The sequence below is a fragment of the Microcaecilia unicolor genome, chromosome 5 (genome assembly GCF_901765095.1).
Source record: "Microcaecilia unicolor chromosome 5, aMicUni1.1, whole genome shotgun sequence".
NCBI classification, from domain to species: domain Eukaryota; kingdom Metazoa; phylum Chordata; class Amphibia; order Gymnophiona; family Siphonopidae; genus Microcaecilia; species Microcaecilia unicolor.
Genome location: NC_044035.1, coordinates 5,130,118 through 5,142,746, shown reverse-complemented (window position 1 = coordinate 5,142,746; position 12,629 = coordinate 5,130,118). Strand labels below are relative to the sequence as shown.

General features: G+C 42.9%; 1 protein-coding gene across 2 annotated transcripts in view; it reads left to right on the top strand.

Annotated features, from left to right (window-relative positions):
* SEC23IP (SEC23 interacting protein) overlaps positions 1-12,629 on the top strand; it is a 108,252-nt gene that overhangs the window by 56,343 nt on the left and 39,280 nt on the right. For both annotated transcript variants that reach the window (XM_030202608.1, XM_030202607.1), the window contains 3 exons: positions 3,961-4,056; positions 8,820-9,026; positions 12,034-12,189. In XM_030202608.1, coding sequence (XP_030058468.1) covers positions 3,961-4,056; positions 8,820-9,026; positions 12,034-12,189 — 459 coding nt within the window. The remainder of the gene's footprint in view (positions 1-3,960; positions 4,057-8,819; positions 9,027-12,033; positions 12,190-12,629) is intronic.

Sequence of the window (12,629 nt, the reverse complement as noted above, 5' to 3'; positions counted from 1 at the left end):
CTTCTATGTTTGTGCAGCGCTGTGTACGCTTTGTAGTGCTATAGAAATGCTAAATAGTAGTTGTAGTAGTAGTAGATTGGTCTCAGCCTGGCTGTAGAATACAATGTGGTCAACACAAAACGAGGTGAAGCTGGTCCACTTGACTATTGACAGGACCTCCTGCCTTTCAGGAACAAACTCATTGCCTTTTCTTTAGCAGGAACGTACGCTTGAAAGGCTATGGATGAAGGCCCGTAGAGAAATTCTCAATGTCATAAGTCCAAGATGTTTCCTTTGTTTAAGGTAGTCGGTAAAAGCTCAGTAGGGAAAGGGAATGGGACTTATATACTTCCTTTCTGTGGTTTTTCCACCTGCATTCAAAGTGGTTTACATATTATATACAGGTACTTATTTGTACCTGGGACAATGGAGGGTTAAGTGTCTTGCCCAGAGTCACAAGGAGCTGCAGTGGGAATCGAACATGGTTCCCCAGGATCAGAGTCCACTGCACTAACCACTAGGCTACTCCTCCACTCCGTTTGGGAACCTTGACGGTCTGCAGCCTATCCCAGGGCTGCTGTTTTAAAACATGCCTTGCCCAGAGCCACCTCTTGTCACTGAGGCTTCTGAACGGGTTGCCAGTTCCTCCTTCTGTTTCTTGGAATCTCTCGTGTTATGTGGCCAAATCTGCTTTTCTGCAGACGTGCAAGTGTGCTGTGAGATCAGGGAGGCTCTGCAGTATCACAACTGAAATTGCCTTACCGTCATCACCACCCATCGTTTTCATTTATCCAGAGGCCCATTGCAATGTAATACATTGAAACCAGTACATATCGGGTGTGATTCTCTGTCGTCGAGATACTATAATGTCAATTACGCACCATTTAGGCGTGGCTGCTTCTACCTAATCAATGGCTGGTGTAAATGTCCTCGACTAAATGAGCTACTTGTATAGCTGTCTGTGTTCTGTAACTTTGCATGTAAGTTCTGAGCATGCTCCTGACCTGCCTATGCCCCTCCCACATCTACACCCCTTGTGCGGTTATGCACCATAGAATTTGCATGCAAAGGATTATAGAACATTGACTTGACTAAGTACAGTTAAGCACGTAACTAATTAGCATCAGTTATGACCAATATTTAGTGCCAGTCAACAGCTAATTTGTCAATTGAGTTATACGTGTAACTGTAAACATATTCTATAACCTGCATAGAATGAGGGGGCTTGTGCAAGCTGAAACGTACATGTGTGACAGTGATGCATTTCTCCTTTCTCCATTTGCAAATTCAGGCACATCTATGTGGGTGACTGAGTGGGAAGAGAAGTGGTAAAATGTGTCTTGGTTGGGTGGGGGAAAAGTGTAAGTGGTAATTATTTTGTGTATATTTGTTTGGCTGGAGAACATAGATTACATTTCTGGTGTGTGTGTGTGTGGGGAGTTCATGGGCACATGTAGGGTGTCTGGCTTCTTGGTAGATAGGAATTATGTCGCCCCTCCTCCCATGCACTCGTTCTCCTTCCCCCCCCCACTTCTCTCCTCCCCCTCCCTGTAAAGCTGCTTCTGATTTTCCACTGATGTTGCAGGCTTCCATCCTGTTGGTGGACTGCACACCTCTTTGTCCCAGGTTTTCTGTTTTGTTTTTTTTTGGTCTGCTGGTGAGGATTGGCATCCTTGTTGGAGGATCACGTCATTTCATGCCCCCAGTTGCATCGACGTTTTCTGTTTGCCTGCTCTTCACCTGGCAGCAGGTCCTTGCTTTCCCACCACCCTGTCAACATTTACTACCAGCTCTGCCTGCCTTTGTTGATCCGTAGTTTTGTTGTGTAAGTGCAAAAAAACCTATGCATACAAACAGATGGTTGGACAGACTGACGGATGGACCTTCCCCAACAGGCTCGATCACGAGTGAAACATAACTACAACTAGTACAGCGTAATAGTGACTAGTCTTAAATTCAAACTATCAAAAGAAAATCAGCCCCCACCAATTATTGTATTAGAAAACACAATCAATGTTGGCAAATATTCAGTGAGGCGAATAAGCCATCAACAGGAAGCCTGAAATAAATAAAGTACTTTGTACAGCCACCATGTCTGCTCTAGATACGGTTCACACTGTAGAGCAGTGCTTAGCAATTTTTCTGTGGCCGCGAGCCCATTCTCATGGCCACAGAAAGCACACTACCCCTAGAGGCATGGACTGATGACGTCTTATGGAGGACCTGCCTAGGCTACAACCCCAAACCACGTTGGGTTCGCAGCCCACAGTTTGGGAAGGCCTACTTGTACATAAGTATTGCCATATTGGGTCAGACCGAATGTCCATCAAGCTCAGCATAATGTTTCCAACAGTAGCCAATCCAGGTTACAAGTACCTGGCAAGATCCCAAAACAGTACAATACATTTTATGCTGCTCATCCTAGAAATAAGCAGTGGATTTTCCCCAACTCTATAATGGCTTGTAGACTTTTGTTTTAGGAAGCCATCCAAACCTTTTTAAAACCCCGCTAACCCTAACTGGTTTTGCTACATTCTCTGGCAACAAATTCCACAGTTTAATTATACATTGAGCGAAGAAATATTTTCTCCGATTCATCCTCATTTTGGTTTTCCATTCCTTTTTAAATTATACCTAACATTCTATTTGCTTTCTTAGCTGCCGCCGCACACTGAGCAGAGGGTTTCAACGTGTCATCAACGATGACGCCTAGATCCCTTTCCTGGTTGGTCACTCCTAATGTGTACCTATAGTTTGGGTTCCTCTTTCCCACATGCATCACTTTGCACCTGCTTTTATTAAACGTCATCTGTCATTTGGATGCTCAGTCTCCCAATCTGTTAAGGACCTCTTGCAGTTTTTCACAATCCTCTTGCGATTTAACAACTTTGAATAACTTTGTGTCGTCAGCAAATGTAATTACCTCACTAGTTACTCCCATCTCTAGATCATTTATAAATATGTTAAAAAACAATGGTCCCAGCACAGACCCCTGGGGAACCCCACTAACTACCCTTCTCCATTGAGAATACTGACCATTTAACCCTACTCTCTGTGTTCTATCTTTTGTTGATTTACACCCTATATGTGTGTAAACAAAGAAACTGACACCTATTATAAAGAAGAATAATCAAAATATTTTTTTATTTTTTCAACTGTCCTCCGTCGGACAGAGGCAGTGTGAGAACACCACACTGGAAGCAAAGTCTGCTTACAGAATATATTTTTAGCAATAATACAGAGATATATTTGCTCAGCAGTAATACAGAGATATATACTTGCTTTGCTTTGCTTAACATACATATCTTCTCCTCAGTTTAAATACACTTACATTCATACTGCACCCAATGTGTGCACGTCAGCAACCCTTTTCTTTGAAGCTTGTTCTCACATTCCTTATCTACAAATGTCTGCAAGCAACATTCCTTCTGCCCCCCCTTACACAGCCTCCTGTCTCTGCTTCACACCAGGCTGCTCAAGGTTGATTCTATGACTCCCTTATTGTTTTCACAGGTTTGTGACTCATAGGTCTTTTGCCTTAATACTTGCACTTCACTGACCATAGGAACTTTATACTGTTCAACTGTTTCTCATTATATTTATGTAGCATGTTCATTATTATTAACACTTTTAACCAGTTTTTAATCCACAATAGGACACTACGTCCTGTCCCATGACTCTCCAGTTTCCTCTGGAGTCTTTCATGAGGTACTTTATTACCCTTTACCTATGTGAGGGCATCTTCAGCATTTGACAAAGCAGCAGACTGTAGTGGAGCCTTTTTTTTTTTTATTTTTTTATTGTACAAAGTCAGTTCATGTATTACCCTCCCTTCATCAGGCACATGAGGAAAGCACAGATACAGGGTTCTCCACAAACTCCTTCCCAGCAGTGCTTTTGTTCATTTTACAGTTCTGATCCAGTTCATAAGCCAGAAGTAGCTGTATATGCTTTTCACTTGTTCTGTCTTTTACTCTTTAGTTAATGTGTACAATGGACGACTTGAAAGAAATGGGCATTCCGCTTGGACCAAGAAAGAAAATTGCCAAATTTGTCAAGGAAAGAGCAGCCAAGCAGGTAAGTGCAGGGGGCTGTTAGTCTGTCCCCCTTTTCTTGGATCCTGCAGAGAACTGTAGGCATGCACCACATGTGAGAAATGGGATGTTTTCTTTATCAGAGTGCTATAATGATTCACTGTTAACCAGCTTTGGCTTTTATGACCCCCTCTGATCCCCTCCTGATGGGTTCTTGTCAGTGTTGCCAGGTGGGCGGTTTTACCGCCCAATTGGGCGGTTTTCCGCGACCCGCCGCGGGAAATTTTTGCCCGCGGCGGGTTGCGGTTTTTTGGGCGGCTTTTTGGGTTTCTGTGTGGTTTTTTGGGCGGCTTTTTGCCTTTTTCGGCTGCGGGGGGGCAGGGTTAGTGACGTTTTTTGGGTGGGGTTAGTGACGTTTTGGGCGGGCCGATGACGTGGGAGGCGGGGCCGATGACGTAGGAGGCGGGGCCGATGACGTGGGAGGCGGGGGCCGATGACGGGGAGGCGGGGCCGATGACGGGGGAGGCGGGGCCGGTGACGGCGGGGGCGGGGGTGATGACGCGGGGGTGGGGGTGTCAGGGGCGGGGTTTGGGCTGGTTTTTGGGCTGGATTGGGCTAGAAAAAAATTTTCCACCTGGCAACCCTGGTTCTTGTTTGCCTCAGCAAGGATAAGAGACATGTAAATTGAGAAAATCTGAAATCCCTGCTTCTGTCTTGGCCATTCGCTCAGAAAATGCACGGAGATAGCTTTTTCCCTACTATCAGGAACCTATCACAGTAAGTATGGAAAGGAAGGCACAATCATAATCAGCAAGGGAAAGTGAATTGTGAACTGTTTCCCTTTTGTTTCATATTTAGAAGATGCATTTCACAAATTTACATCTATATGTCCTTCTTATCCTAAGGCTCTGTACAATATAACAAGTTAGCAGATAAATGCCCGTGTCTGCTGATTTCACAGCATTGGTTCGATTTTGATTGGTAGTTGGCATGCATGTTCATCTCAGTTACTCATTGTTTCGTGCCATTTAATAAATCTAACTCTTATAATATCCCAGACATAGGAAACAGCTCACTTTTCTCCTTAGGGAAAATCATGTCCTGTATGACAAACGCATGCTTCCAGCTGATGAGGAAAAGAGTGACCCTGGGGGCAGAGGGAATGAATCTATTTTAATGTCTCTGTTCCTCCCTCGCACACCTCCTTGTCACTTTTGACAAGCTCTTTATATTTTACTGGTTTAAAAACAAAAAAAAAAAAGAGAGAGAAAAATCCCTGATTGACGTTTTCTCAATTGGATCCACAGCCACACTGACATCGCAAAACAAGTGCTAGTTGGAAATGTCAGATTTTTAGTTTTTGTGGTTGTTTAATCTGTTTTGTTTTTCTTAGTATGTTAGAATTAAAACCGGGTTTTAATGCCTAACACAGCCACACGCATGAGTTGTGTCCACTGCATGTGAGAGAGCATCAAGTACCAACTGTTTTAAATGTGCAAGAAAAATAAGAGAATCAAAGTGAAAGAAATGCTCATCAAACAAGTTCGGGGCACATTCTTATAGGAAGTACTTCGTAGTCATCAAAATCCTGCTCTACTAAATTAGCATCATTTTTAAACAGAGAATGTCTCTGAGAAAAGCCAGCCTCAGCATATTCATGTTTCTGGTTGCGCCAACCCCCAGAGCAGGACATGAGGAGAATAGAGGCGGGCTCCCCAACCACACGTATTGGTCAAGGAAGAGACTGCGTTCGCAGTGTGAGCTTGATGCTGATAGCTCCAACCTAAGGGTGGAACTTGGATAGGGTTACCATATGTCTGGTTTTACCTGGACATGTCCTCTTTTTGAGGACACTGCAGAGCGTCCGGTCGGGTTTTGCCAACCTGTCCGTTTGTCCAGGTTTACAGGTGGGTGGGTGGGTGGACGGACCTCAGGGTGTCGTGTCTTCCCCTCCCCTCCTGTACCTTATTGTCGTGCACTGGTGGTCTAGCGGCCTCTTCGGGGCAGGAAAGAGACCCCTTCTTTCCTGTCCGTCGCGGCTGCAGATCTCTCGCTCCCAACGCCGTTTCGAAATTGCTGCCAAGAGTTCAAGCGGCGACCTCGTGAGACTTCCGCAGAAGTCTTGCAAAGTCACTGCTTGAACTCTCAGCAGCCATTTTGAAGCAATGCCAGGAGCCAAGAAGTCTCTGCGGCAGCGCTTGACAGGAAAGAGGGGGCTCTTTATTCCCCCGAAGATGCCACTAGACCACCAGGGTAAGACGATAAGGGAGGGGAGGGGATGTGAATGGAGTCATGTGGGTGGAGGGAGGGAGGTGTGTTTAAAAAAGAAAAAAAAGTGGGTGGAGGAAGGCTGGAAAGAAGATTGGAGAGGGTTTATACATTGGGGGGGGGGGGGAGAGGGAATCTGGCTTTTCTTGGGTGGGACAGGGGTGTGACGGGGCATGGCTCAATTATATTGTCCTCTTTTTTTTTTTTTTTTTGTCATGGCAAATATGGTAACCCTAAATGTGGACCAATCATGAGCAGGGATTTCCTGGCATGGAAGCGTCATGAAGGGGATGTCCTCGGCTCCAAATTAGATGATGATGTCGGTGCCAAGGAAGTGGAGTCAGATGCTGGTTTACCCCCAACAAGTTGCTTCAAAGTGGCACTGGTTTGTCATCGACTCAGCACCACCAGGTCTAGAAGTTAGAGGTTTAGCTGTTGGTTCTCAATTGACAAACCCATCTTCGCCAAATCTCTAATCAGGTTCCAGAGGTCATCCTTCCAAGTCTATACCAAATCCTGAGTGGTGTAGAATGGGTAAAAGTGAATAAATCTTTTACGCTTTCAAAAAGTACAAAGACTAGGGAACACTCAATGAAGTTACGTGGTAATACTTTTAAAATAGGAGGAAATATTTTTTCACTCAATGAATAGTTAAGCTCTGGAACTCATTGCCAGAGGATATGGTTGCAATGGCTGGAGTATCTGGGTTAAAAAAATGTTTATGGACTTTTCCTCCAGGAACTTGTCCAATCTGCATTTTGGAATCTGCTGGGCACCTGTATGTAATATGTAAACTGCTTTAGTTGTACTGTAGAAAGGCAGTATATCGAATACATTATTCCTACCCTTACTTGTGACCTGGACTATTGGAGAGAAATTGCTAAGCTTATTGGTCCTTGGTCCGATTCAGTTTGCTGATCTTGTGTTGTTGTTTTGACCTTTCACTGCATAACTGCTCTCTTGCCCTCCTGGAAGGGTGCATCACCTTGATGAAGCTAAATATATAGACAGTCACATCCAAGGAAACATTATGTTCTTACCTGATAATTTTCTTTCCTTTAATCATACCAGACCAGTCCAGACTAATGGGTTGTGTCCATCTACCAGCGGAAGGAGACAGAGAAAATAGTTCCAAGTAAACCGCCCCTTAAGGGTATTGTGCAGCCTGGAATGTTCAGTATTTCGAATAGCCAAGCAATGGTGCTCTGAAGTCTAGAAGAAAACACAGTTAATACCAAACAGGCAAAACTCTTGGAGCCAATATGCAGAACTTTACTGTTCCTGCTTGGCCAAAGGCAACTGCAACCTCCCCTCACAGTAAAGTAAGCAGGAGGGAATGGTCCATACTGAGCTTGCTCAACCACATAGAGATCTACCCCTGAATCCGGGGCAAGAACTCTGTGATGCCAAGTAACAGGAGTCATACAGAGCTGGCACAACAACAAGTGGGGAAAGGAAATATAAAAGAAACAAAGGGAATCTACTAGTCCTGTGCTCTTCCTCCCTGCAAGGTCTTTGACTTTGACCTTGGGGATGGGGCAGAGAGGAGTAGGTAAGCTGAGGCTGCAGGAGGAGCTCAAGTATCAGCCCATTATGGGAACTGTTGTGTCCTTTCATTTTTTATTTGATGGGTCAAATTTTATGTGTTAGATTGTGTTGATTTTTCTTTCTTTTAAAGCTTGTATTATAAACGTCTGTAAACCACAGTGAACCCACGAGGGGATATAGTGGTATATAAGAGATATTGACAAAAGAAAGAGCAACACTGGGCCTTCAAGACTGGGACAATAAAGGTTCTTTATTGATGACCCGACAGGGCCGTGTTTCGGCACTAAACAGCGCGTGCTTCAGGGGTCTAACAATAAAATGCAAGAATAAAAACAACCACATAAATATACATAGACATAAATAGATCATCTTACACATTTAAGTTTTTAAGAAAAGTATTGTATAATGGTTGAATAATAAAACATCAAATATATATATATATATGGTCTAAAACAAAATGGCTTTGACTTATTAAAACGTAAATAGCATCCCACATATGAATAATGAAATATATTATATCACATGATAGTTTGGTCAAAGAAATATAAGTATATATATCGTAAATAGCATCCCAAATAAAGGAATATCACATAACAATGTTGACAAGGAATATGTGTATGTATATAACACAAAAAAAAAAAAATATATATATATATGTGTGTGTGTATGTTGTAAATTGGTAGATTTCAAACAATATTGGTTTGAAAATAAAGTGTAAATTCTACTCAAAATGAGTAAAAGATTCACTGTGTGATTGCTTGGAAATATCTGCTAAGAATTTTTTTTTTATATGAAAATATGATGATTAATTATGAGTCATAATAAATGACAATAAACCAAACGTAATTAGCTTGTATTATAAACGTCTGTAAGCCACAGTGAACCCACAAGGGGATATAGTGGTATATAAGAGATATTGACATTTTGAAAGTTCAGTCTTGTCGGATGCACATCTCCAGCAGGGGCCCTGATGCATTACTGTTTCTATAGGAGCAGAGGAAAGCTGCTAGAGAAAAGAAGGCTGCAGAGGATGCCCTGAAGAAGGCCCAGGAGGAGGCAAATCGCAGAAACCAAGAGCAGGTGGCTCACACTGGCTCCTCTGGCCTGGCCCAGCAGCAGAGACGTATGTTGCCCGGTGGTTCCTCTGTTGCTTCAGTACACGTGGACTACGAGTACTTTGAGGTCGGCACGGGACAGGTGAGGTTCTCTACGCCGTGTAAAGGATGCTGTTTTTAGAGAATATATTTCTAAACCCGGTGTCTTGTATTATCTTGAGCACTGGATTGGAACTTATCAGAAAAGAAGCCACAGCAGTGCTCTAATAGAGTTCTTTTCTATTTCTGTATTTTGTTTTCTTACTTTGTAATGTATTCATATTGTCTGTCTTATAGTATTAGACCCATTGTAATATACGTTGATGTAACTGAAAGTTGACAGCATGCAGGGAACAGGAATTCTCATCCGTTTCAGGCATTCTCTGGGCTCAGCTTAGGGTAAGAGGCAGAAGAGGTGAATGGTAAGTGAGTGTAGGTACCTGTACCCAAGGGCTGAGTCAGTTGAGACATGTGAAGGCACCTGTCTGGGTATTTCATGAAATCACAGCGCTACACAGGCGTGCAAAACACTCTGATGCCATTTCTCAAGGGGTAGAGTTCTTTCTCAGTTAATCCATTACATTTTTTTTCCCTTTTTGATGGATTCTTATTTTATTTTCAGTAAAGGTAGGCCGTATGAACACAAAACACCATTTCCTGTTCGTGTGGAAACAGACTGTAATTCAGTTCAAAATGTATTTCATTCAGATTTAGAGAGAAAATGAAATTCCTGAAATCAATAGGCCTTTTAAGTCTATATTATCTCCCTCTTTGTAAATCCTAATTGTTTATATGCCAGTAAAATTTAGGCAGCTCAGTATGCCCCCAAGCATGGAGATTTATTAGTATATTAGAAAAAAACAAAACGAGAACGCACCAAAAGATGTACCATAACAGCTCTGGAATTCGTTGCCAGAGAATGTGGTAAAAGCAGTTAGCCATTATTAAGATGGACTTGGGAAAATCCACTGTTTAATTCTAGGATAAGCAGCAGGAAATGTATTGTACTGGAAACAGGATGCTGGGCATGATGGACCTTCGGTCTGTCCCAGTATGGCAACGCTTATGTTCTCATGCTTTTAAGAAGTGAAACCTCTGCCAGATTCAACTCTGGCAATCTTGTTGGGCAGACATGATGGACCGTGAAGATCTTTATCTGCCGACATTTACTGTTTTACTACATTAGCAATTTAAATATTAAATTGATGCTATAATGTCACAAAACTTAAAGGTACTGGATGGACCATACAGGTCTTTATCTGCCGTCATTTACTATGTTACTATGTTATGTTACTTCAATAAAATGTATATTTAGGATTATCTGCTGGAAACTAAACGTTATATTACTAAAAGTCAATAAATCATGTATTTAATATTAAGATAATTAGAAGCTCAATCTGCTCCTTCTAACGAGAAAAGAGAAGCACTGCTTTAAATGACTAGTACCTGCTGGTTTAGTAGAGTGGCCCAAGCAGATATTGACCCCATTATTATCTCAGAGCCTGTCCTTGTTGGAGTGAGCTCCAGGTCATGCCTCATCTAAGCATTGGGCCTTTCCCAAATACCTGTATAGAGATCCACATTTTCTCCCTTATTTAATTAGAAAATTGGAGAAATATTACATAGAAACATGACGGCAGATGAAGGCTAAATGGCCCATCCAGTCTGCCCATCCTCTGTAACCCCTAACTTCTCCTGAGCGATCCCACATTCTTATCCCATGCCTTTTTAAATTCTGACACAGTCCTTGATTCCACAACCTCCACCGGGAGGCCATTCCACGCTTCCACCACCCTTTCTGTGAAATAATATTTTCTTAGATTACTCCTAAGCCTATTCCCTTTTAACTTCATCGTATGCCCCCTTGTTCCAGAGTTTTCCTTCAGTTGAAAAAAGCTCACTTCCTGTACGTTAATGCCCTTGAGATATTTAAATGTCTCTATCATATCGCCTCTCTCCCTCCTGTCTTCCAGTGTATACATGTTGAGGTTCATAAACTTTTCCCTATATTTTACCGCTTACTAATTTTGTAGCCGCCTTCTGGACCGACTCCATCCTGTTTATATCTTTTCATAGGTGCGGTCTCCAGAACTGCATGCAGTACTCCAAATGGGCCCTCACCAGAGACTTATACAACGGCACTATCACCTCCTTTTTCATGCTGGTCATCCTTGTTTTTATGCACCCAAGCATCCTTCTGGCTTTGACCGTCGCTTTTTCTACCTGTTAGGAAGCTTTAAGGTCATCAGACACAATCGCCCCCAAGTCCCGCTCTTCCTTTGTACACAGAAGCACTTCACCCCCTATACTGTACCTTTCCTTCGTATTCTTGTGTCCCAAGTGCATGACCCTGCATTTTTTTAGCATTAAATCTTACTTGCCAAATATTGGTCCATTCCTTCAGCTTTGCTAGGTCCTTCCTCATGTCATTTGGGATTGCTTCGTGCTGAGGCCACCTTTTTACCGCAGTGGGTAAAAGATAATTTTCTTTAAAGGGCACTAACCAAACACATTAGTGTATGGCAATTTGATGGGGGAGCTCTTACTGCCTTCTACTTCAGAGATGTTGAGGGCTCCAGTGCTAACCTGGCAGCGTCCCTGGCCTTAGAAATTTTTAAAAAATTTCCCAGCGCTGGAAATGGCGCTCACTGGAAGCCAGAACTACCACCGGGTAGGGCTGATTTCTCACAAGCAAACCTGGTGGAAGTCTGCCGCTTGGATACTGGAAGGGTCCCTTAGGTTCTTAAATTTTGGCGCTCATATTTTTTTGAACATTGGTGTCTGTGTGTCTTTAAGTAAAATTTATTTAACTGTTTGAAAAAGAGAAACTGCAAGTATCTCAAAAAAAGGCTTTGGATTATTTTTTTTTTTATATATCTGTGAAGTAAGCCTGTTGGTGTTGTCTCCCTAAGCATCTCTGCACTTCAGATAAGTGACTGTGTGGTGTTAATTTCTGGGTAGTTCTGCACTGGGGTTGCTATTGGGGTAGAGGACTGGTGTAGGTGAGAAACGGGTGCCTTTGGAGCATTTTCTTATTTTTGTGCCATGGATCGGGGCTCTCGTGAAGAATACCCTGCCTGTTTTCTCTCTCATACTGGGTGTATTTACAGGTGTCTGTGGTTTACTGCTCTTTGGATTTTAAGCCAGAAATGTTCTTTGCCATGGGCTCTCCAGTTGGCATGTTTCTTACCGTGCGGGGCAAAGACAAGATTAATGAGGACTACCGACTTCCAACTTGCCGAGGATTCTTCAACATTTACCACCCGGTTAGTAACAGATAATCCTCATGTAGATTCTGGTGTCGGGGACTGCATTAGGTGATTAGCTTAGTGATTAGAGCCACGGGCTGAGAACCAGGGAAGCCAGGGTTCAAATCATACTGATTGGGGAAGTCATTTAACTCTCCATTGCTTCAGGAACAACCTTACCCCCCCCTCCCCCCCGTTTACTAAGCTGCTCGACAGTGCCAACATAGCCCATTCAAAGTGAATGGGCTATGTCGGCATCAGCGCACTGCAGCTGTTAGCGTGGGTTAGATTATAAGCTCTGGGGACAGGAAACTACCTACTGAATCTGCTAGTGAAAGGCATAAGATTTAAAAAAAAAGGCACGTAGAGGGTGAAACATGCTGAAGTGTCAGCAGGGTACTATAACTGTTAAGGAGAATCATTTTCAGAGAGCACAGTGTTTACCCTTTTTATTGAAC